This window comes from Polyodon spathula, chromosome 11 (genome assembly GCF_017654505.1).
Source record: "Polyodon spathula isolate WHYD16114869_AA chromosome 11, ASM1765450v1, whole genome shotgun sequence".
Taxonomy (NCBI): domain Eukaryota; kingdom Metazoa; phylum Chordata; class Actinopteri; order Acipenseriformes; family Polyodontidae; genus Polyodon; species Polyodon spathula.
In genome coordinates, this window is record NC_054544.1 from 27,235,704 (window position 1) to 27,260,923 (window position 25,220).

Consider the following 25,220-nt stretch of genomic DNA (forward strand, 5'->3'; position numbering starts at 1 on the left):
ATTTTTTAGCACTACATACACACATGTACAACACAGCAGACAGCAACAGTAAGTAATGCGTTTTGAACTGAACTCTTATTAACACCTCTGCGTGACTGACCTTCCTCCCAGACTCCAAGATAAAGTGGGACTTCTGGTCTCTTGACTTCTACTTCTTGTGTACCACCTGGTTGTATGTGCATTTAAAAGCAAAAGAAAAAAATAAACAAACTTGCAAAAAAAACGACATACATTTGAAATGAGACCAAGGCTGGGCTTTGTGATCATGTGACATATCCATGCAGTGCTCAGCCAGGCTTGAGGTGCCGCTCAATAGACCAGATGGTTTGGAAGCTATCCCCAAGTGCCACCCTGTGGACAGTTCAGAGGATTCCTAAAATCTAACCACAGAGCGTGCAAACAGTACTGCTACAAATCCACAGCAACGGAGTGTTATTGTGAAGGGTAACCACATTGCAGAACTCTCGCATTCAAGATACCTTTTATTTTACAGCAGAATACACCAGATTGAAGTAACCACTCCCCCGTGTTTGAATTATTCGTAAAGACATGAAGTGAAACCCCTGAACACAGAGGGCCTGGTAGAGGCACACAGTGACATCTGGTGGGCAAAAGTTTACTGCGCAGTATGGCATTGGGTTGGAGCTGAGATGTCAGGATCAACTGTTACAATGTCACTCCTGCTCTCCTCCGTGCACACAGCATGTCACTGTGGGGCTGTCCAAACTGCAGAGCTGAGGGGTCTTGTGGCCGATGCCGGGCTTTCAGCTCCACCAAGTCAAAAGGCACTTTCAGTTTTATTATTAATGCTCTCTGCCATGAAAAAGCATGTCAGCTACTTTAATCCTACTCTGTACTGCATACTGTGACAGACAATGCTCCCATTAAAGCTAATGGAATGACCACCGTCATGCCCAAGCGTACTTCAGAGCTGTGAGCAGAGTTCTGATCTCACAGCCCAATGGGAGGAGCAGTGGCTCCAGAGCAGAGTCTCTGCCCGAGGGAAGGCAAAACCATAGTGTGCTGAGCCCCTAAGCCACGGAATTGATGTTTCACACTTACGATGAAGATGCAGCTTCTTACAGTACCCAACCCCACTGCCAGTCACCTCGGCCACACAACTCACACTTCATTGACAAAAAAGGCACTTCACGAATAATATTAATTAATAAAATACACTGTGTGTACATAGACCGGGGTCAGGCCTGGTAGAGAGGCACCACCCTGGACACAGCGCTCCGGCAGATGGGGCAGTTTGGGGAGGGCAGTGCCTGGTAGCACATGAAGCAGCAGCAGACATGTCCGCAGTTGAGGAGCACGCAGTCGCGGGGCCGGGACAGGCAAATCACACAGGCATTCTCCATGATCTCTCCATCCCCCTCCTCTTCCTCCTCTCCTGCTGACTGCCTGACCTCCAGCCCTCCCAGACTCATTCTCTCGAACTCCCTGCGCCTCTCCTCTCTCTCTCGCTTCTCCTGCAGTCTCTTGTAGTGCCTCCAGGCCACCACCAGAAGAAGCGTAGCCCCAGCCAGCCCGCACAGCGCTGCCAGAAGCCGCCAGACCCCAGCGTGGCTCTTCTGCTCCTCCAGCAGGCTCTCGAAGTCCGAGGGGCTCAGGAAGTACTCAGAGCCATCGCTGGGCGGCCGCAGCTTGACCACGCCGTCTGTGTCCAGGATGAGCTCTCCCACGCCGGTCAGCGCAGTCCCCACCTTCACCATTTCCTCAGTCTCCAGCACCCCCTTGGGCTTCTCCCCACTCAGGTAGTGCCCAATGATCTCGCTAAAGCCGTGCATCGCCTGGTGAAACTTCTCGTGCACAACCTCCAGGTGCAGGCTGGACGCCTCCAGGGGGCTGAGGACCCGGACTGAGGACCCCCCCACCAATCCACCAGCATGGGCCATCACCAGGTCAAAGGGCACCGTGTACACCCGCTGGTGCAGGGTCTTCTCACTGTCCGTCCTGTGGGGGTGGAGAGGAGAGAGTGAGGTCAACCCCTTTGCTGAATTAGATAGAGGTACACTGTGTTTCTGTGTGGGAGATTAGATAGAAAATGTGAGCTTCTTAAAAGAAGTCTTCTGCACAGACAGATATGTCTCTGCTTAAAACCTTTTATTTAATAACAGTCTTATATAAAGCAACCTGGCTCCTTATCTTCAATCAATCACAGAATAAGTGCTAGGTGAGGCTGAGGGGATGCCCTCCCTCCCTGTCTCCTACCAGCTGAGGGGAACCCCTCCCTCCCTGTCTCCTACCAGCTGAGGGGACTCCCTCCCTCCCTGTCTCCTACCAGCTGCGGGCGATGTTGTTCCACACCAGCTTGTGTTCCTTCAGAATGAGTCTCTGGATGACTCCGAAGCAGTTCTCCTGGTACTGGCTCCTGAGTGGCTCCCCAAGCGGCTTCACTGCCCCTGGGAACAAAAGCACACCTGAGTGAGTAACCTCACTGATCCCTGCCCTCAGCCTCTTTGAACCCTGCCCCCAGCCTCTCTGAACCCTGCCCCCAGCCTGCACCCTGCCTCATGGAGCAGGGCCACACAGTCCAGTCTGGCTCAGGATGGGCTTTCCAGAGATGGTAAATCAAGGAGCAATCTGGAGTAAATATACATACAGGTGTATGTGTGTGTGTGTGTGTGTGTGTGTGTGTGGTGGTGGGGTGGGGGGGGGGGGGGGGGGGGGGGGGGGGGGGGGGGGGGGGGGGGGGGGGTCTGTCTGGCTCTCTAGACAGTCCACCCACAGTGCAGACACAGCACCAAACTATATAAAGCAGGAGGCTAGTATTTACCTTCAATAATAACGTACCGCAGACACTTCCCTGGTGTGGCGTTCAGGATGGCAACCAGCTGCTCGTCAAGGGGCAACTTTGGGGCATCCTGGATAACACAAACCGAAAACAGAATGTGAACAACCGCGTGGTTACTGGAATATACCCCAAAATCAGCCCACACCCACAGAGAACGGGCTGAATCCAAGAGCGCCCAGATTCCCCTTCTTTAAGTGCTGTGTGGCTCAGTCTACTGTGCTGGCTGCTTGTAAAGACCAAGATGGAAGTCTTTCCCCCTGTACTGTGCTTGCTAGCCCTTGGCATCTCCACAGTGCTTCCTTACCTTTAGCTTGCCCACAGTTTTGCTTTTCTTCCTGTAAATGTAGAAAAAGAGTCCTGATAACGCGACGCTGGAGCCCAGACAGATGAGCTCCAACGAGCTAATGGGGATGCTGTCCATCTTCCAAAATCTGCAGCTTAATATGTTATCTCTGCAGAAAAGAAAGAAAAAAAAAGGAATGACATTGAATTAGAACACACAAGACTGGCTTCACAGACCCGGATTGGCAACGCTACTGGACTAGCTAATGTTGCCTCAGGGAAGTGTCTGGTCTACTTGACGAATGACCTGATCGATTACACGGGGTCCTTTAAGCACTAATCAGGGTATGGAAGCATCACTAATGTTACCTCAGACTAGCGCTAATCAGGGTATGGAAGCATCACTAATGTTACCTCAGACTAGCGCTAATCAGGGTATGGAAGCATCACTAATGTTGCCTCAGACTAGCGCTAATCAGGGTCTAGAAACATCACTAATGTTGCCTCAGACTAGCGCTAATCAGGGTATGGAAGCATCACTAATGTTACCTCAGACTAGCGCTAATCAGGGTATGGAAGCATCACTAATGTTACCTCAGACTAGCGCTAATCAGCGAAACATCACTAATGTTGCCTCAGACTAGCGCTAATCAGGGTCTAGAAACATCACTAATGTTGCCTCAGACTAGCGCTAATCAGGGTATGGAAGCATCACTAATGTTACCTCAGACTAGCGCTAATCAGGGTCTAGAACCATCACTAATGTTACCTCAGACTAGCGCTAATCACGGTTTGGAAACATCCTCCCCTAAGGTATCACTTTAGAAACACTGCAGCAATGTTTGTCGTTTTAAATTCAGCATTATGAAGTGTTTTATAGTTACGGGTGGAATACCTAAGGTATTAGCTTAGCAAATATGTGAAGCTGATTTCCGCAACACCCTTGATTCCGCAATGTACCTTCATTTGTTTGATGCAATCGGTCACTCATTCACATAAAAGAGAAGCTCTGCAGTGTTTTGATTTTGAATAGCTTTGTTCTCGGTGTGTACAGTAACCTCGCACAGACAAACATCAGGGCCCGTGCAAGTCACCGCTGTGAAAGACACTCTCTCACACAAGGTCACAGTGAGTCAGTGTCCAATCTGGGTTTTCAAGCAGAGATCTTGTCATAGACCAAACCAAGGACCGTGCGGTGCCAGTAGAACACATACACGTCCATGCTTGGGGTCAGAAGGTACCTGATGAATTTGGCCTCAGTTAAATGCCCTCAGTATAAAAGCGGACTGACGGGACTGCTCCTTAAACACAGTATGCTTGAAATAATAACTGCACTGCAATGGGAGTCGTTATTCCGATATCGATAAGCAAGCACGGAAGTACGAGGATACAGATCTTAGCTTATTAAAAAGCTATTACAAACGAACTGAAATCCAGAATCCTCTCGTTTTGCAAAGACCGAAAGCGTTGCCTGAATACGTTGAAGTTTATATAGTGCTACCAGTGGCACATTTATAGTCTATACTCACCTAAAGAATATATTGCAGCTTCTACGGATTGTGTATGCACAGCGCTGAGTGTGTTTCTGCTTTATTATTATTATTAGTTTCTGAAATGAATGCCAAGCAGCTTTTCTTTCGCTTTATTTAAATACACGGGAAAATCCGTACAAGCCCTGGTCACGGCTCTCTTGTCCTTGTGCTGTGTCATACCGGCACCCGACACGTTCTCTTTCCCTCTTTTGTTTTACTGGGTTAAATAATAATTTATATTAATTATACACCAAAACTGCATAAGTGGAATTCATCACAAAAGTCAGCTTGTACCTTTCCCGACAGCTTCCACTGAATCAGTAAATAAGATCCTTCCTCTTAGTCACAACATATTGCAATGTGGGAGTTGTAGTTCATTCAGTCCAGACAACAAGCTCCAGACGTAATTGCCGCCTTCCTGTGCAGTGCTCGACGGGAACTGTAGTCCGATTACTGCTGGCACGTCGAAAAAAGCAGAAAGAGGTCACGAGTTGTTCCCTCCGTCCTGTAAATAATATTGCCATTATTATATCACTACAAGTCTGAAGTTCTAATATACATATGGTTGTAATCCTGTCGATAGTGAACCAGAAGTTCTGGGCCTTATAAAAAAAGAAATGACCTTGCCTGAATTTGAGTCGCTTGTTGCGTCATAAGAACATAAGAACATAAGAAAGTTTACAAACGAGAGGAGGCCATTCGGCCCATCTTGCTCGTATGGTTGTTAGTAGCTTATTGATCCCAGAATCTCATCAAGCAGCTTCTTGAAGGATCCCAGGGTGTCAGCTTCAACAACATTACTGGGGAGTTGATTCCAGACCCTCACAATTCTCTGTGTAAAAAAGTGTCTCCTATTTTCTGTTCTGAATGCCCCTTTTTCTAATCTCCATTTGTGACCCCTGGTCCTTGTTTCTTTTTTCAGGCTGAAAAAGTCCCTTGGGTCGACACTGTCAATACCTTTTAGAATTTAGAATGCTTGAATTAGGTCGCCACGTAGTCTTCTTTGTTCAAGACTGAACAGATTCAATTCTTTTAGCCTGTCTGCATATGACATGCCTTTTAAGCCCGGAATAATTCTGGTCGCTCTTCTTTGCACTCTTTCTAGAGCAGCAATATCTTTTTCATAGCGAGGTGACCAGAACTGAACAGGTCTTACTAGTGCATTGTACAGTTTTAACATTACTTCCCTTGATTTAAATTCAACACTTTTCACAATGTATCCGAGCATCTTGTTAGCCTTTTTTATAGCTTCCCCACATTGTCTAGATGAAGACATTTCTGAGTCAACAAAAACTCCTAGGTCTTTTTCATAGATTCCTTCTCCAATTTCAATATCTCCCATATGATATTTATAATGTACATTTTTATTTCCTGCGTGCAGTACCTTACACTTTTCTCTATTAAATGTCATTTGCCATGTGTCTGCCCAGTTCTGAATCTTGTCTAGATCATTTTGAATGACCTTTGCTGCTGCAACAGTGTTTGCCACTCCTCCTACTTTTGTGTCGTCTGCAAATTTAACAAGTTTGCTTACTATACCAGAATCTAAATCATTAATGTAGATTAGGAATAGCAGAGGACCTAATACTGATCCCTGTGGTACACCGCTGGTTACCACACTCCATTCTGAGGTTTTTCCTCTAATCAGTACTTTCTGTTTTCTACATGTTAACCACTCCCTAATCCATGTACATGTGTTTCCTTGAATCCCAACTGCCTTCAGTTTGAGAATTAATCTTTTGTGCGGGACTTTGTCAAAAGCTTTCTGGAAATCTAAATAAACCATGTCATATGCTTTGCAATTATCCATTATCGATGTTGCATCCTCAAAAAAATCAAGCAAGTTAGTTAGGCACGATCTCCCTTTCCTAAAACCATGTTGACTGTCTCCCAGTACCCTGTTACCATATAGGTAATTTTCCATTTTGGATCTTATTATAGTTTCCATGAGTGACGATTAACTTCCATGATTAAGTGACGGGTGTAAGAAAATATTCCTACATGTGTCGCCCAAAACAGATATAATTATACAGTTATAATTAACATTTATAAATGTAGCCTACAACAGTATCCTTTCAGGTGGGCGTTTCCTTGTTTTTTGAGCTAAAATCATTTGCGCATGCTCGGACACGCTGTACCATGTTTAGCCCGTACCGCAAGTTAAAACCACATTGGTGTTGTGTTATTTTGTGGCACGTGTTAAAAATGGTACACCGTCTACTGCGAAAACGATTTCAGCTCAGAAAACAGTGACACATCCATGTGAAAGGGGAGTGATGTATTGAGCTTGGCCCTCAAAGTTCTTTATAATAATATTTAGCAAATATATGTGACTTTAACTGATGAGCAACAAATTGGGTTATGCACAATTGTGAATATTTACAGTTTTGTGGGTGAGCTCCAGTTTGTCTTGTTGGTAGTGATTTTGTGCAGTAGTCAGTCATAACAGTTCAGCGTACCATTTTCTGACACTACATAAGTCATGTTTGATACACTTACCACATTCTGATGATGTACCACTTTCTGGCCCTACACCAGCTTACCCTGGCTGCTTTATAACTAATCAGTTCAGGGAGCACTCAAAGCAGACTGAGCTCTAGCAGTGTGTCACGAGCACCAAGACACTCTTCGCCAGATCCATGTGATAGGATTGGAAAAGGACTTCAGTTGCAGATTAGCTGCAAGGAAGAACCTGACCCCTACTGTCCTGGCCTCTGACGATGAATCCACTAGTTTATATTTGTATGTTCCGTAACTCTGCACATATTAGCAAACTTACCAGACACTGGGTCTGTCTGAAGTTGCTCCATTCCTCTGCCATTCTTTCCAGGGCAAGCCTGTGCTGAAGAAGGACATATGAGGTTAACTACAACAGGTGCTGGGGATGTTCCAGGGCAGGTCCAGTCAGTTAGAGACTGCAGGGATGCTGCGAACCCTGTTCAGGGCTGCTTCAGTCGTGTGGGGATGTGGGTCTGATCCCAGTCCCAGGGCTGCTTCAGTCGGTTGGAGACTGCAGGGCTGCTTCAGTCATGTGGGGATGTGGGTCTGAACCCAGTCCCAGGGCTGCTTCAGTCAGTTAGAGACTGCGGGGATGCTGTGAACCCTGTCCCAGGGCAGGTTCAGTCAGTTAGAGACTGCAGGGATGCTGTGAACCCTGTTCAGGGCTGCTTCAATCAGTTAGAGACTGCAGGGATGCTTCAATCAGTTAGAGACTGCGGGGATGCTGTGAACCCTGTGAACCCTGTTCAGGGCTGCTTCAGTCAGTTAGAGACTGCTGGGATGCTTTGAACCCTGCTCAGGGCTGCTTCAGTCAGTTAGAGACTGCTTTACTCATGATGTCATGTTCATGACATCCCAACCCTTATAAAAGTTCACCACAGTCAGTTTGCAATTTTCCCATTAACATGGTTAATTTTTAAACTATGATTTACATTGATTCAGTATCGTCCTTTCACTGTGCTTTATTACACACTGCTCTGCTTTTACTTTGGGAAACATTCATAACAAACCTCTTGCATTGTACTTTCCCCCCCCCCCCCCAATAATCTTGTACAACAGCTGAGTGCAAAGGGATTTAATCAATCCTCAGGTCAAATACAGTGTGTTTGAGCCCTTCTGGGTGTCTCTTTAACAGTGTTTTCGTCAAACTCTCAGACTTGCTGAGGAACCTAAAGTCTCTACTGCAAAACCTCTGAACATTAGAAACTTTACAAATGCACAAGACCAGGGACCTCAGACTGGGCACTAAGCTGCTATTATATAGTATGTACCAATGTGCCCACCGTTCTAGCCAATGGGAGTCACTATAGTGCCATGTCAAATTAAAGCTGAAGATTGAAAAAAAAAAATTTCAATGGCATTTTTAAAGACACATTCTTGTAAAACACAGGCACCCAGCTTTCCTGAGGTGTGAATCACAATGTATTCGACACTGAAAAGAAAACTTCTTTACAAATACGTGACACGGCTGTTATTAAAGCTGTTTATAGAACGTTGCGGATCAGTGTTGAGACCACGTTGTCATTTTCACCAGAGCAGAGAGTTCTCAAACTAGGATGATGCATTCTCAACTGGACATGTGAATCGTTCCTTCGTTGTAATTTAGCCATGTTATTGTTGGTGATAGACCTGGCTGAAAGAATCTGAAGATTATGTATTCTATTTGAATGGGATGCTAGCACTATTTTGGTCTGCCTATAGTTTATTTTTTGTTTGACAGAACTATAACTGTGCAGTAAACTGAGTGAATGGATTGATGCTGTGGAAATGAAATTTAAACAATATTTCAGCATCCATTGTGTCAGTGTGCTCCGTGTGTGCTGATTGAACCGACACAGAAACACCAGACAATGCCTTCCAGACAACAGCTATGGGAGTCGCACACCACTGCACAGTCCACTCTCACGAGACAGGGTCAAGACTTTACCAGTCTTTTTTTCAGCTTTAATATCTTTACCCAACAACAAACCAATATGCATCCTTTGCAGAACACAGTTGCTATTATAAATATTTGATCGGAAGAAGAACAACTTAGATTTAACAGACAAGAACAAAGAACAGACAAGGAATGGCAGTGCGCTGTCATAATGAAGGACATAAATATAAAGACAGCCCGTATTTTAGCTCTCTTTCTCACTCAGGTTTTTCTCTTGAATTCCAGCATTATTTTGTCTTTTACACAAAGCAAAGTCCGATGCCTGGCTTCAGCTCCTCTACCACACCACGCAGCGCTGGCCCGAGTTCATCGGAGAGCCCATGGGACAGTTGAAGTGTTCCGCAAAGTCTTTGGAGTTGGAGAGCGTGCCGATGACCCGGAACTTGGGGGGGCTGTGGGGGTCGGTCATCAGCCCCTCGTGGGCACTCTCAGGGGTCCGGACCGAGCACCACACCTGGAGAGAATTAAACAGAGAAACTGCATGGGGACCCAGCAAAGAGGTGGCGGCATCCTACCCTGCTACAGGGTCACAAACCAATAGTAATATTAGCATCACATTTCTATTAATATTTAGATCCACATACCATTAAAGATATATAGGAACATATCAACCTTTTCAATTACGCCTGTTTATTAGCACCACGACACTAAGAAATCCTGCTGATGTGGAGTAGCCAGAAGTGGGTCATCTCTTCTTTCTAAATTGTACACAGTGGAGTTTGCAAGCTTCATAAATGGCTTATCTTGAAACAGCCTGTTGCTGATGTTCTTGTTTGATAGTCGACTCTTTGCTGCTCCTGCTGCCTCACCTGTGCAAACCCCACGAAGAAGAGCTGGTGGTTGTTGAGCCCCACGGCCGGGAGCAGCTTCTCCTCACCGTTCTTCTGGACCCACGCTCGGTATGCCTCCGAGGGGATAAAGCAGATTGTGAATTAGAGCAGTGAGTGAGATGCACACACTCACACAGGACAGGACTGTGCTGAAAGTGCACATCACCAGCCAACAACTGGCCATATTTTCAACTACATTGAAAAGGCATGACTTGTACATTATTGAAGCTAATATATTTGTATACAGAACAATGTATTACTGTAGCTGTAGTACGTAGGTATGGCACTATGCATTGCTTTGTACATTACATTTGAATAACCGTCATGTTATAAAGCAGTTTACAAAGACTGTAGCGTTAAGTCTATGAGGAGAAGCTCAGAGGGTGTATTGTCTCGCAAGTCTTTCCTTGCCCAGTGCACCTACGTGATAGGCAGCTTTGAGCCCCCCGTTGTCGGCAATGTTCTCCCCCAGGGTTTGCTTGCCATTGATGTGCTCTGCATTGATGCTGTAGTTGGTATACTGCTCCTCCATGCACTCTGTGCGGTTCTTAAAGGCCTCCAGCGAGGAATTCTGCCACCAGGGTCGAAGGTTCCCATCCTTATTGTATTCCCTTCCTGCCAGGAAGAAGGAAGCACAGCCGAGTGAAATGAGAATATGAAACCACTGCAAAGTTTCAGTGCATTTATTCCTGTGTAATGCACAGTGTGCCGGCTACTACTCATGACAGAGTTACAGTGGCAAGAAACAACCCTGAAGTGACAACGTGATCGCTCTATCCGCACGTTATAGAACACATCCCAGCATCTTCAGACAGATACTGCGTTGAATGTGCTAGTTGAAGTTTTCAGTGGAATCACAATAGATGCTGAAAGTGACAGACCTTGGTCATCGAAGGCATGCGTTAACTCGTGACCCATCACCACTCCGATTCCACCAAAGTTCAGAGCCCTAGAAAGAAAACATGCCAAAAAATAAGATTTTCCAAAACAAAACTGCTTTCTTGCTCAAATTCCAAGGTGTGAAATGTCAATGCAGTATGAAAGCCCTCGCATCATTCCTGAAAACTGTTTAGACAAGTGTGTGTTTAAGACCATTGGTAGCGAAGCGTCTTCTGTATTTAGTGGCTACTCTGCTGTGCATGTGGTCCATGATAAAGCATCCCCTGCCTGGTGTTTGCACTGGATTGTGCTCTATATTTAGATTAGTTTAGAGATTCAGTTTTTATGCTTTCATGTCCTGTATTGAATAACCAGGGCTTGACCTGAAACGCCAGACTGCTTGCATCTGCAGCTCTATGGCAGAATAGAGTTGGTCTTACTTGGGGTGGTCCCTGGCATAGAAGGGGGCCTGCAGGATGCCCGCTGGGAAGACTATCCCGTTCTTTGTCGGCATGTAATAAGCATTGACTGTAGGGGGCGTCATACTCCATCTGGACAGGTGAGAGAGAGAGACAGAGAGAGAGAGAGGACAATGTGTAAGGTACTCCACACACAGGACAATGTGTAAGCTACTCGACATACTCCACTTGGAGAACCCTACAGGTTTCACAATAGACCATAGCATCATGCTAGAGACTGAGAGACTGAGGCTGCTTCCAGACTTGAATGACCTGGGAGGCCAGAGCTTCCACATTCCTGCTGCTTTGACATGAAATTAGATTAAGTGCAGTATCCCACAGTACAATGGCAGTATCTGCACGGGGACATGACTTTAATAAAGAGAAGCACGGGGACATGACTAATAGAGAAGGTTATTTTGCTTGTCAGGTAAACTCACTGGTCCTTGTTGGGTGCTTTCCGGAGCTGGTCTGCCATCACTTTGGCTGAGAAGTTGTAAAAGTTCAGCATGTTCTGGAAGAAGGAGTCTTCGGAAACGTCGTACTGAGGAAAGAGAACAAGACCATCCATCACCCATCATCAACACAACAGAATCCAACATGGAGTTCTCTATCAGTCATTGAAATGATTTAACATCTGTGCCCCAGATTAGTACTCACTCCATCATAAATATCGTCCAGATCTTTGTTATCCAGAATGAAATCAGGAAACCCGATCATATCGTAGATGGCATCAGCCTGGAACAGGAGAGGTTTTGAATCATTTGCTGTAGAAAAAGAACTGCAGTAGTTGCTGTTGTCATGCCTAAAGCACAGAGAAATGCCAGCACACAGCATGCCACCTGTCTCCTAGCTGTATGCAATACATGCATGGATTACAGGCATTCCTTACTTTTTCTTTAGCTGCTTGTCGGGTCTGGCTATCCATCCAGGTGAGCTCATCTAGACCCTCCTTAAAAGCGGATCTGATTTCATTGATCATTCCCTCTGCCTGCAGGATAAACAGAAAAAATAACACTGCAGTGAGACAGTCCAGGGTAGACAGTACAGCACGACAGCGGACTGAAACGCTGAAATCCATTTATTCCAGCACCACGCGTGGCCCATTTATAAATTCAGGACTTTAAATACAGCTCAGTGGTTTAACTGAGGTGCACCAGCACTATGGTACCGTTGAACTGAACTTTTAACTGCAGAGCCCATTCATTCCACAAGGTGGCAGTCAAAGGTGCCTTATTGGCATGACTAACATCAGCAGTATTTCCAAAGCAATTACAGTACAAAGCATGTAACAACGTACAAAAAACAAACAAAAAAAACAAACATATTATCAGTATTGCTAAAGTTTTGCACAGTGTAGATTAAAATAGAATAAAATAAATAACTATTGCAATAATATGTTCATGGTAATTTAAATGGTAAAGGAAATAATATTTACAGTAACAGTAATTATATTAATAGTCAAGCACATGTAATTTCATAAACTCACAGCTCTCCCGATTTCCTCATTGTTGAGCAGAGTGCCATCTCAGAACAATTTAGACCAAACCCAAGCTGTTAACATTGTGTTACTATTTCAGGGAACGCGTGGATATTGGAATTGAGGTTTTGGCTGGCTGCACTGTAGAATCTTACTGAGAAGTTTAGAAATTAGTGAGGTTTGCTACAAGTTGGATTTTGGAAATGGTTTGAACATTAAGCAAACAGGTGACATTAGTGGGAGTGGTGTGCTGATGAGACTGGTTTCATTATTGAGGGTTTGTTTGTAATTAGTACTAAGGGTACAAGTCAACGGATAGGGGAAGGCCTGGCACTCACAATCTCTTTGCTGTGCTTGTCAAATGTAGCCTTAACGAACAGTGCCCCCAGAGCAAAGCCCAGAGTGTCGTCCGTGTTTCCGATGCATGTCTGCCAGCGAGGCGTGCAGGACTGAAGAGAAAGAGGAGAAGCAGTGAGAGAGAAAGAGAGACAGGAAGGGGGAATAGAGAGAATTCTTTACACCTGCAGTATTACAGACTGGGTATTTAGAGGAGACAGACTAATTCCGTGTGTTTTATACAACAGATCATTCTATGGCATTTATATGAAGAACATGCATTTTTATATTCGGTGTACTGAGCCAGCGAGGCTGACTGAAGTGCAGGCTGCAGCTGTTCGGTGTGCTCGCTCAGTGATTGACAGCTTGGTAGCCTCTTAAAAGCCATGTTCTGTTGCCATGGCAGCCACTGGAGATTTCAATCAAGGCTGCTAGATGTCAGGCACTCACAGAAAGGTTCAGGCTGTTCCCGGGCTGTCAGGCTGTAAGCAGAGACACCATCCACTTAATGAGAACATTTCATAGTACCTCCACCTCACCTCGCTTCCTCAGCTCTGCTTTTAAACACAAGCATCTGCATTAACATTAATCATTAACACCCCCTGCTGCCAATGCTGCCCAACAGGCCCTCTTAACCAAGCCAGTGAGTCTCTTTCCTGATGTACAAAATGAAGTAAAACAGACTAACAAAGCCCTGCTCCCCCATTCCCTCACCTTCTTGGTACCATACAGACTCTCCAGCAGCTTGTCCTGGGCGTTCTCGAAGCGCTGGTCCAGGCTGGAAGCTGTTTTCTGCACGAGGTTCCACATCATGTAGTTGTTCAACAGGCTAAAACGGGCAAGCAAACATGGAGAGGAGGTTGTAAAAAAGGTGGCAGTGATAACAGTAAGGCTGTAAGCTCTTGGCTAGCATTCCTTTAAAGAGCTGTACCAGTGGCTGGCTAAGCATCATCCACAATGCATGCAATATACTGCAAGGGACCCCCTTTAGTTCCGCTCCAGGAGCATGTGTGTTGCACAAACAGACACTTGAACAGAACATGGTGAGCAATGCTCTGAAGCAGCTCTTTTGAATACCTGGCTATGCTCAGTGTGTCCCACTCTATGCCCCTGCTAGTGTCAGGTGTGGGAGAGGGGGGCACCTCACCTCTTGTCAGTCTTGTTGATGAGCTCCGATACGTGCTGCAGGTAGTCCCTGGCGTACACCACCACCAGCTCTGTGTCGTTCAGGTCCAGTGGAGATAAGGCCGTGGACAGGTAATCCAGCCAATCAATCACTGGAGCCAGAGTCTGCAACAATTTGTGGGGCAAGAGAGTCAAACAGCAATCTACACAGAGCAAACTATAGTTATACTGCAGTGTAGAGAGCTATCCACTGCACAAAGCTACACACTGCAGTGTAGAGAGCTACACACTGCACAGAGCTACACACTGCAGTGTAGTGAGCTACACACTGCACAGAGCTACACACTGCAGTGTAGTGAGCTATCCACTGAGCCCCAGCGCCCCCTGCCCCCATGCTTGGAATGGAACCCTAAGGAGAACACTGAGCCCCAGCGCCCCCTGCCCCCAGGTTTGGAATGGAACCCTGGAGAAGAACACTGAGCCCCAGTGCCCCCTGCCCCCAGGCTTGGAATGGAACCCTGGAGGAGAACACTGAGCCCCAGTGCCCCCTGCCCCCAGGTTTGGAATGGAGCCCCTGCCAAATCTCAAATTGCCAGATTGTCCACATTTAAACACAGCTAATGAGCGCATCTTCAGACTTCAAAAAACCTTACTGTGGCTTTGCAAGATTTGAAAATTTGCAATGCTTGTTGTTGCTTAGCAACTACAGAACCGCCACAGAAAGAGGCCTTGGATTTAACAAGCCTAAATAAAATTTAAAAAAAAAAGGTTTTGCTACAACTGTTTAAATAACATGCCTGCAATTCATTGTTAACATCCTGACAACTTTTTACACTTAACTTTAAAATCTGTCTCCAAGCTCTTTTCTAAATGTACGCTTTAGTGCACTGGGGTTTGAGATCTGTCATCTAAATCACTGCAGGAAGAGAGATTTTTTTAATATATATATATATATATATATATATATATATATATATATATATATATATATATATATATATATATATATATAGATAAAAAAATGCAACAATGTCTGGCTTTTCTGTTCTGTTGTCAGGATGTTAACAATGAAAAGTAAAATTGAAGGGAAGTTATTTAAACAGTTGTAACAACATGTGGGGAAGGATGACGCTGTCATTTAGAACCCTGCTACTTACTCTTTAAATAACTTCCCCTTTTTGTAACATAACTTCAAATGGCATGTTCAATAACACCCAGTGCCTCTCTGTGGCTAAATGTCAGATCTTCTACTAGGCAGACTGTGTGTTAGAGGCATGGATCTCGGAATTCAAACCTACTCTTTGCCTGTCTGTCCACCTCCCTGTTCCTCCCCGTCCCTCAGTCTATTAGTAAGCCACAAGCAGCCCGTGTCTAATTGACCAGTTTCTGCAGGAACGCACCTCCTGATCACAGTGTGTGATTAAAATACAGTTCGGCTGGTGGTTTTATTCACAGTGTTAATCGCCTTGCCAGCTCGAATTCCAGGGATGGTTACCAAAACCAATAGAATTTCATCACCTGCTTTCAGTCTAAATCAAGCCCATTCATCTCATTGATCTTGTTAATCTAACACCAACCATGCCAGCCTTGGAAGGGTACTTGACTCTCTTTCTGCTAATTGCCTCTATTTGCGCTTGTTTCAAAATAAGAATGCTGGCCCTAAATATCCAATTGCAATGGAATATATACGACTCAAACACTGGTGAAGACGACATTTCACACTGGAAGAGACAATACTTTGCCAATTATTACTGCTGTAATACTTTTAACCAATTACATTGGTTTAGGAGACCTACATATTTTTCATAGCTTGAAACAAAAGTCACCTATCCTGCAGAAGTAGTATTTTGCAGTATTGTGCAGCATACAGTTTCTGAACTTGTTTTTTTGTATTTAGTGTATCCAGTGTGTTTACTTGCTGCAGCCCCTTCTTCAAATAGTCTAAGCTGCTTGGTATTCGAGTCACATCTCCTGTCCCCCAGGGTCTCCGGTGTAAATAATGTTAAAAAGAAAGAACACACCTTGAGCCTCTTCCCTGGAATTACAAACAGCTTGGAGCTTCCGCCTGGAGGAGCAGGGAGGTAGTGCACCTGGGGGGAAGGGGGGGGGGGGGCAGATTATTACAAACAGCTTGGAGCCCTGCAGCTGAGCGGCACAAGGGTGGATAGATGGAGAGACTCACAGACGCACAGCGAGTTCAGTACCTGCAGGTCTGCGATGGTCATCTTGTGGTAGATCTTCTCCTCGTCTCTCCGCTCATCCTGTGGCACCGTGATGTTGGCCAGCATGGTCTCGAAGTCCAGGATCTGCTGCATCTGCGCCCGCGTGGTGTTGTGATCGCCGCCCAGGAGCATGCCCAGCTCAGCCATGTACTCCAGGTACGCTGTCAACACCTGCAAACGAGGAGTATTGATGAGAGGAACACCAGGAGCAGCACCTGCTCAGTGAATGGAATACAGTCTGCAGACTCTGGGTCATCTCCACAGCTCACTACCAAACGTGTGTGACCAGCTTTATCCTGCTGTAACGCTGGTGTGATGATGCCTTTACATGCAACTCTACTCAAACCGCTTTTTCTATTCTTTTCACTTTTCTAGACTGTTTAGCAACAGCCTTTTTTGTAGTTTGTCAAAACCAACTTGTTTAGTTTGTGAATGTAGGCTTGCTGTTGATATAAAATGCATTCGGCTCTTTGGTAAAGCTGCATATAATAATCAGACACTGTTTGTAACACCCCCTATAACAGTTCACCACAAGTTTGCAGTGTCATTTCTTAGCTTCCCTATGCTTTTCCTATGAATTTATCATTGTTTAGCATGGTTTTTAATCTGCTTTACCTTACATGCCTGGGCTTTATCGTGCTTACACTATGCTCTATTATACATTGCTATGCTTTTACTGTGGTAAACGTTTATGAGGGACATATCTCTGCACATGCACACAGACTAGGAACATTCCTGCTGAAATTTCAGAACAAAAAAAATACATCAGAAATATTGGCTTTATTTTGAAATACCTTTTCGTTTTTGCAGCTGGGGTTGATTATCCTGAGCAGAAGACTTCTAGCCCTCTAAGCAGCAGGGTTTGGAGACTGGTATTAGAGGGAGGGGGACTCGTTCTCCTTTAATAAGGCATGTCAGCAGCATATATATCCCCCGCCAAGGATACAAATAATGCATTGCATGTGTCTGTATTGCTGGAAAGTAGGTCAGAGTGTGCGTAGACAATGCTCTGATCAGTCACGGATAGCTTCATCAAACTTGCTTCACGAGACAATCTTCTGTATTTGGAATAACTTTTTTACAACCAATATCTACGTGATGTGTAAGACATTGTGAGAGTGTCAAAATGAGAAATAGTTTATAGCACCTTTAGGGATAATGGAGCCCACAAAGACAGACAAACTGAGTGTTGGACAGTCCTCAGTCGCTCACTCTATATTGTGTTAATGTCAGCGCTCCTGTCAACAGTATGCCACCCATCTTCAAGTGCCTCTGGGGGAAACAGACACTCACCTTTTCATTGGCTGTCTTGTTGAGGTAATAATCCCGAGAGGGAAGGAACAGTCCCGACTGGTCGACCTGGAATGGAGGAAAACAGGGAGATGAACCCCCAAATCTGCCAGCAGTAAGGAGATACCTGTGCTCACACCCTCAAGAGAGGAACCCTCCAATCTGCCAGCACTAATCTCCCCTCTCACCTGGATGACATTGCTGTTGGAGTTCTTGGGGTCAACGCTCACATAGATGGTGAAGAAGGGCATAGCTCTGTAGGGTCCCGAGACGGTCTTCAGCACCTCCATGAAGTTGTCTTTATCCCAGGGGCCGGTGATGTTCCAACCACCGATCTACAGATACAGAACAGAAGAGCATTCTCTTCATTAAACTGACAGACACACAGATGTAGATTCATAGAAACTAGGGTTTGAGAACATTAAAGTAGAATATCAACTAAATAAATCCATTTAGAAGTGGACCAAAAACTTTACAGAGTGAACCTCAGCATTGTAAAAGGGTAAGAAGATGTTTTTCACATCATTCATAAAAATATACATTTCATGTCTCCTTCAGATCAGTTCATATTCTGGTTTGTATGCTAGAGAATTTGCCTCTGGAGGTTCTGGTAATTCCTTCTGGATTATTTGAAAAAAGGTCAGCAACAATCAGCAATGCTACAAGCTGTTCTGCAGTAAAGCAGCTTTGTGTTGGTACCATACTCCTTTTCCACCTATTAATGTAGTTTTTAATTTTCAAACTTGTTGCTGATTTGGGCTTAACCCCCTATTTTTCTCTTTAGTTGAGCCGTGGGAAGCAGGTAAGTAAGGTGGGTAACCTCACTCTGGAATGGAAGGAATGGGTTGTTTTGTTTTGCTGTGGAGTATTTGCTGTGACCCTGGTGTTATTTGAAAGTTTGTAGCAGTATGTTTGAAGACCTACCTTGTTGATGAGATCTATGAGCGGCTGGGCTCCCAGCTCTTCGATGCTCTGCTCGTTCAGGCAGGACAGGTAGTAGTGCTGCGTTTTCTTCTCCGCCTCGCTGCTCGAGTTAAATGTGGTGTTCTCTGCAGAGGAAGCACAGTGCTGTCAGCTAGATCATACTGTGGGAGAGGACCTGGCACAAACAAGGAACTCAGACAGACCACAGTCCGCAACAGCAAACGATACACCTATAAAGAGATGATCACGGTAAACCAAGACAACCAAAACACAGATGCAAAATTCAAGACATTCCAGGGAAATGTAAAAAAAAAAAAGTCCTGCTCTTCTGTTCCTTCTTTAATGAAAGGTCACTTTGTTTCTATTCTTTCTTTAATGAAAAGTTACTTTGCAGATCTTCTGCCTTTGGGAACTGCATCTTGCTTGCTCTTGGCTGTTATCTCACTTAACCAGTTGGATCCATGAAGACTCTTATCACAGGAGGAGACAGGGTCATGGGTTGTTCTTTAAGTCAGTTTTGACTTATCAAATTAATTTTCAGCAGTCAAGACCAATCAATTAGAAATTGACAAATTGCAGGGCCATTTCTTACTCTGTTGTTGATGTCACAGTTTCATGTCTTATAATTAGCTGTGTTAAGTTTCACCGCTATTTTCTCCACCCCAACCCCACAGCAGAGCACTGGGAGTGACCGACAAACTGTGCTTGGAGTTGTATGGGGCTTTACATACAGAGGTGCTGTCAGCAAGCAACGCCCTAATGGAATATTAGAGGTATTAACTACCATGGAGACAAGGGTTAAGGATTTTCATGTTCAGTGGAGCGTACAGCCTTAGTTTCTTTATGGGATCATGTATACGTGCAGGAGGTGTTACAGCTATGTAGTGGTGCAGACTTGTACAAGATTTAGGATTGCAAGGGGAATGAACACAGGAGAACACATAGTTCCTGCAGAACAGCATCAGACTGAGCCTGAATGTTGCATCTTGTTACTCTGGGTACCACACAGCTGTGCAGTCAATACACCACGCTTCAATAATTCTTGACTACACAGAGATTAAAACATTTAGACAGAATAAAAAAAATTAAAAAAGGTCTTCTGTTATAAACATGTTATTTATCTTTCCTGTATAGTACAGTAAATAAAAACCAAGAGATCACAAGTGTGACATAAGTGTGAACAGAGCCTTATTCTTACGTTCCTTTTTTCTCAGCTACAAAACCATCTGCTTGGTTTCTGATCTATGAAATAGCTAAAGATTGGCCCAGACACAGCAGACACTTTTTGCCTCAAGTGCAAAAAAAAGCATTTATCTTCTTGGCAAAACAAATGACTTTATAAATTGTGCATAATATATTCTTGAAGACCACTGAATATTTCATGAAAGTCTACAGCAGACTTCTCTGAAGTTTAATTAAAAGGTAATTGTTCCACTGAATCAGCCTGGGATAAAGCTGACTCTGTGCACTTGCTTTATTACTGCAATGTGTTTCAGTGTTTCTCTCAGAATAAAAGCAGATTGTAAGAGCAGTACCCAAAACCTCACTGCAGTGCTGGCTGACTTCTCACCCATACCAATCTGTTCCTTTATCCTTTTACTGTTTTCTTTTAAACATACCTGTAGCAGGGAGTTTGCCCTGCATCAGGGGAAAATTAGTGTTGGTGTAATTTATGTGGAAACAGGTTGGTTTTGCCTACTTTTTGGACTTGTTATGTTTGATCAAAATTATTGTTTACAGATAGTCATTTGATTGAGACTTGTTGCCTGCTAGGTTTGGTTTAGAGGAAGGGCAAGCGATTGGCTTTGCCGGTCCTTAATTAGCAGGTGGACAGGTCTCGACAGTGTCTGTCAGCATAAAAACATCTGGTGGGGATGGTTCTGGGCGAGTACAACGCCATGCTACACAGAGGGGCACTGCGTACACTCAAGAGGAGAGCATCCGCTCTGCAGCAACGACAGCTATGCAGCCATTAAACTGCAACACGGTGCTTGTGAAGGCAATGCCCAGCCAAGGCCGTATGAAGCAGCAGGAGTCATCGTAAGAATACCAGCTCATAAGTAGGTTAGCTTAGGGGACAGTGATCCCAAGTAATGTAGAGTGAGGATTACTTAGTGTAGCAGGTTCCTGGAACGGGACACCTCATTCAGTAAGGCTAGCGCTCACCCTGTGTGGCACCTTTTATTTGTAGTTTTTGTACAGTCTTTTGTACATGTTCTCTGTGCATTACTATTGTTAGTAGCATCACATGACTAGTTTGTTTACTTTCTGTTTTGTGTTTATCCTGCACACCTGTGCCGGCATTTCAACTCCAACTCCCATGTCTCTGTCTTGCAATGCGGTTACCCACACATGTGACATGAGTACCTTGTCACAATACCATTTAAATGCTGATCAGTGTGAAGGAATCTTCATAAAAAGTACTATGTATTGATGTTCAATTCAAATTTGATACAGAAAAATGCCAAACCCTATTATAGTGAACATCCTAATATAACAAACATTTCTCCAGGTCCCAGGTGGGTTTGTTATGGTGAAGTTAGCCTGTATATAAATTATTGGTAAGAAAGAAAGACATATGAGAAAGGTGATGCACAGAAGTAAATATTAGGAGAAGGGTGAGATAACCACACAAAATTATTACAAACCTAGAGTCAATAAAGCACCCAGAGTGCTTATTGTTCTAAAAATGTAATTTCTGGGTGAGAACTTGGTACTGGTGCTTTATGATGATGCTAGCTTGTGTAGTCCCTACCTTACAATGAAACAGCACCCACTGAAACAAGGCACATTCAAGTGGTCACTTGAGGCCCAATTATAACTTATAACTCACAAATCAACAAATCATGCATCTGAGGAGTCTTGTTCTGATGACTCACCCAGCAGGTGTTTGAGGAGTCTGGTTCTGATGACTCACCCAGCAGGTGTTTGAGGAGTCTGGTTCTGATGACTCACCCAGCAGGTGTTTGAGGATAGCCTGGTTCTGGTCCCAGATGCTGTTGAAGGTACTCCAGCGAGAGCGCCCGTCAGGGAGTGGGTTCTTCTTCATCCAGCCCCCGCAAGCGTACTGGTAGAAATCCTCGCAGGGATCCACGCTGCGGTCCAGGGCCTCGATGATCTTAGAGGACACTGTGATGCAGGCCTCCGTCAGGCACATGGTGCGGGCTGGGTCTGGAACCAGCAACATTACACTTCACTACAGCTCAGGAACAACACACTGGTATTTAGATCTGTGTAGAGTACTACCCTGAAGTTCTGAACAACAAACAGAATCTGCAGAGCAAAAGCCAAAGAAAGTATTTTGTCACCTGTGCTATAGCAGATCCCCAGGACCCCCACCTCTCTCACCTGTGCTGTAGCAGTTCCCCAGGGCCCCCAGCTCTCTCACCTGTGCTGTAGCGGATCCCCAGATCCCCCAGCTCTCTCACCTGTGCTGTAGCAGATCCCCAGATCCCCCAGCTCTCTCACCTGTGCTGTAGCAGATCCCCAGAGCCCCCAGCTCTCTCACCTGTGCTGTAGCAGATCCCCAGAGCCCCCAGCTCTCTCCCCTGTGCTGTAGCAGATCCCCAGGGCCCCCAGCACTCTCACCTGTGCTGTAGCGGATCCCCAGGGATACGGCACACCCGAACAAGGCTAGGACCGTCACCAGGAGCAGGCCAGTCAGGATCACCTCCAGCTGGGTCCTCCTACCCATTGCATCCAAAGAGTGGATACCTCCCTTCCTGAAGCTGACCTAGGATTGGGGAGGAGGGAATACATTATTATTTTGTGTTACTTTTGCAATTAAATTGTCAGAAGTTTTTTTTTTTTTTTTCCCCCAATTAGTCTTAGTCAATTTAACCTGGTTTTCTCCCCAATTTGGTATGCCCAATTATTATATGTATCTTCTGCTCACCACTCGCAACCCTCCCGCAGACTTGGGAAATGGTGGCTGGAGCATGCGTCCCCCGAAACGCTCTCCTGTCAAGCCTTCATTTTTTGCACTGCGGGACCACAGCGATGCCACCAGACCTATAGTGCTGGAGGACAATACAGATCTGGTGGCTCCACTGCAGAACCACAGACGCCCTATCGGCCACAGGGGTCGCTGATGCACGGCGAACCGTGGATTCCCCTGTCGACTTAAGCCCTCCCTACCCAGGCAGAGCTCGACCAATTGTAAACTGCCCCCAAGAAACTCTCAGTCACAGTCAGCTGTGACATAGCCTGGATTAGAACATGCGATCTCCAGGCTATAGGGCACATCCTGCACTCCGCGCGGAGTGCCTTTACTAGATGCGCCTCTCGGGAGCCCCAAGTTTTTTTTTTTTTTTTTTTTTAAAAATCACATAGTTGACAAAATATATTAAAATAAAGGGCAATTAATACTTATCGTTGAACTTGGTTGTCCTGGCTCTTTCAATTCCTTCCAAACCAGAGCATTGTTCTAACCAAATATTGTATTAGTTGATTGAACCCCTAAGTAATATTGTATTTCTTTATCGATCACCTTCATTGACTTAAATATGTTGAGATGCTTTCTGAAATACCATTAACAAGAAACTTAAGTGGAAAATGTAATTCAAGCAGTCTCTGGACTGTTCAATTAAAGGACGTGGTTGGGACATGGTCCAGGACTAGAATATATTGAAACTGACATAAGTGAGTACACTGGTTTAACCCTGTGCTACCAAGCAAAACCAGCAAAAATTAGAATCTGAAACAGTGATTTGCCCGAAAGCGTCCTGGACAGCAAGATGTGTTAATACAGCGAGAGCCAGTCTGCCTTCCCAGAGCAGAAGAAGAAACACAATGGGATGATGAAAATGAAAACAAAAGCAAACACATGAACACCCTGTAAACTGTACATCAATTAGAGCACCTAGTCCAATGTTCAGCAGACACCGTACAACAGAGTGAATGTTTGTATTTGTCAGTCCCATTACCCTGGTCCCTGCCTGGAACCGAACTGATGAACAAGAAACTGCTCGACCCTGTGATCTCCTGAATTGCAGTTTGACTGCGTGAGATGCAGCCCTTCTCTGAAACAAATGATGTTATTTTGCCCGTAGTTTAAGAGCCTGGAGTGTGGGAAGTGCTTTCCTGGATGTTTAGTTTGGATTTTGTTCTGTTTGAGTTCCATTTATTCAGAACCTGAGGAGGAGCATGTCAGTATGGCTGTCTGGGGGGCTGTCACAAAGACAGCCGGAGTGGGTTGCGTCAGACCAGAGCCAGGAAATAAACAATGAGAAAGGTGGAGTGTGGTGGAGCTGAGTGAAGGCTTTCACTCAGCATTTAATAAATAAACAGAAAATAAAAAGGTTGTAACAAAAATACAGAACACGCACATTCACCAAAACAAGAGAGACAAACAAAATTGACTATACAGACAAACACTGTGAGCAGATATTTAACTTAATACTATTACAATTATTACATCCATCTCCTATCCCCTTCTCCACTCACCGAACACACAACCCAGAGTATGTGCAAACATGCTGCTTTTATACGGAGACTCGACTGCTAATCAATCATTCAATTGGAGTCGAGGTACAACTGCACATGAATTAATAAAGTGCAATTCCCCATGCTCACATATTACATTTTACTTGCACGTGAAGTGCTGTGCAATCCTCGTGCCTAATACAAATACACATTTTAAACACTTGTGTTACACAGACCCCTTTATATTCCTGTGTACCAATGACTATACACCAACATTTAACACAACACACGCAACATAACAGAAAATACACACAGGTGCGGGCACTTCCATCACATATATCCCCCCCCCTCCCCCCCTGGGCCTCAATGGCCACCTCCACCCTTAAAATCCCAAAAGTCTCGCTCAAAGTCCTGGGCCAAGAACAGGGACTTTAAGGGGTTGATGAGCGGCAATGTTGCCAGTAGCCAGGTTGCCACTGGCCATGCTGTAAACAGACGTGCTGCCAATGGTGCGGCTATCAAACGTGCTGACAGCTCCCAGACTGACTCCTTCAGCTGGGGCAAGTCCAGCAGTGGAAAAGCTGCTGGGGTTGGTGGTCTCCAGACCTCCCCCAAGATCTCTGGCTGCAAAACTGCTGCAGGGAAAGGTGGTCTCCTGACCTCTCCCCCATTTATAGCCAGCAGCTCCATCTGGTGGGGCTCCAGCCACACTGACCCCTGCAGCCAAGCAGTGCTAACTGCAACCCCTGGCGAAGCAGTTCCAGTGACCCCAGGTGATGCGGAGAGACAGGCAATCCCCGGCGATACGGAGCGAGACAGGCATCCTTGGGCGAAGTGTTGGCCCTCTTCTCGGCCACTGCGGCTGGGCGGTTCTTCCCCGTGCTTCCCTCAGCAGCCTATGCAAGGGCTGCTGAGGACTGCCAGCATCTAGTCCTGGTCCTTCTGGTGAAGGGAGAGGCAGCACCTGCTGCTATCCCCCCAACGGTGATGGAGGCAGAGGCAGCTCCAGCTCCTCTCCTTGTGATGGTCGGGGGAAGTGATACCAGCAGGTATTCAACCTCTGCTGGTGGATGGGAACCCAGCAGGCATTCACCCTCTGCTGGTGGAGGCAGAGGCAGCTCCTGCTGGTGTAGGTGGCGGAGGCATGTATTCTCCTGGTGGCGGAAGTGGGAGCAGCGTGTAGTCTACCCTTGTTACAGGGGA

The 25,220-nt window shown here is 45.4% G+C and overlaps 2 protein-coding genes across 7 annotated transcripts in view; both read right to left on the reverse strand.

The window, feature by feature from the left end:
- Positions 1 to 469: 469 nt before the first annotated feature.
- On the reverse strand, positions 470 to 4,986 carry mul1a (mitochondrial E3 ubiquitin protein ligase 1a). Of its 2 annotated transcripts, none has more exons than XM_041264931.1 (5): positions 4,909 to 4,986; positions 3,105 to 3,252; positions 2,783 to 2,870; positions 2,288 to 2,408; positions 470 to 1,959 (listed from the first exon to the last, which is right to left on the reverse strand). In XM_041264931.1, the coding sequence occupies exons 2-5, from the start codon at positions 3,219 to 3,221 to the stop codon at positions 1,200 to 1,202; spliced, it is 1,086 nt and encodes a 361-aa protein (XP_041120865.1). In that variant the 5' UTR covers positions 3,222 to 3,252; positions 4,909 to 4,986; the 3' UTR covers positions 470 to 1,199. The 2 variants fall into 2 exon arrangements, with proteins under 2 accessions (XP_041120865.1, XP_041120863.1); XM_041264929.1 differs by having other exon boundaries at positions 4,612 to 4,958.
- A 3,224-nt stretch (positions 4,987 to 8,210) lies between these two features.
- Positions 8,211 to 25,220, reverse strand: part of LOC121323334 (endothelin-converting enzyme 2-like) — a 37,133-nt gene continuing 20,123 nt past the window's right edge. For 3 of the 5 annotated variants that reach the window (XM_041264337.1, XM_041264340.1, XM_041264338.1), the window contains 17 exons: positions 22,182 to 22,326; positions 21,549 to 21,764; positions 18,594 to 18,718; positions 17,858 to 18,004; positions 17,673 to 17,738; positions 16,362 to 16,550; positions 14,180 to 14,322; positions 13,747 to 13,861; positions 13,035 to 13,145; positions 12,109 to 12,207; positions 11,877 to 11,954; positions 11,657 to 11,760; positions 11,199 to 11,309; positions 10,761 to 10,828; positions 10,304 to 10,494; positions 9,859 to 9,954; positions 8,212 to 9,503 (listed from right to left, as the gene is read on the reverse strand). In XM_041264337.1, the coding sequence (XP_041120271.1) occupies positions 9,327 to 9,503; positions 9,859 to 9,954; positions 10,304 to 10,494; positions 10,761 to 10,828; positions 11,199 to 11,309; positions 11,657 to 11,760; positions 11,877 to 11,954; positions 12,109 to 12,207; positions 13,035 to 13,145; positions 13,747 to 13,861; positions 14,180 to 14,322; positions 16,362 to 16,550; positions 17,673 to 17,738; positions 17,858 to 18,004; positions 18,594 to 18,718; positions 21,549 to 21,764; positions 22,182 to 22,326 (2,181 nt within the window). In that variant the 3' untranslated portion in view covers positions 8,212 to 9,326. Of the gene's footprint in view, positions 9,504 to 9,858; positions 9,955 to 10,303; positions 10,495 to 10,760; positions 10,829 to 11,198; positions 11,310 to 11,656; positions 11,761 to 11,876; positions 11,955 to 12,108; positions 12,208 to 13,034; positions 13,146 to 13,746; positions 13,862 to 14,179; positions 14,323 to 16,361; positions 16,551 to 17,672; positions 17,739 to 17,857; positions 18,005 to 18,593; positions 18,719 to 21,548; positions 21,765 to 22,181; positions 22,327 to 25,220 lie in introns of all 5 variants that reach the window. The other 2 variants (XM_041264339.1, XM_041264336.1) reach the window with 1 other exon arrangement.

Excerpts from the sequence above, each read along its gene's own strand:
- mul1a (XM_041264931.1), bottom strand. The coding sequence starts at position 3,221 with ATGGACAGCATCCCCATTAGCTCGTTGGAGCTCATCTGTCTGGGCTCC. Across the intron at positions 2,871-3,104 it reads AAACTGTGGGCAAGCTAAAG|GATGCCCCAAAGTTGCCCCT; the intron begins GTAAGGAAGCAC and ends TGTGTTATCCAG. Across the intron at positions 2,409-2,782 it reads GCGGTACGTTATTATTGAAG|GGGCAGTGAAGCCGCTTGGG; the intron begins GTAAATACTAGC and ends TTTTGTTCCCAG.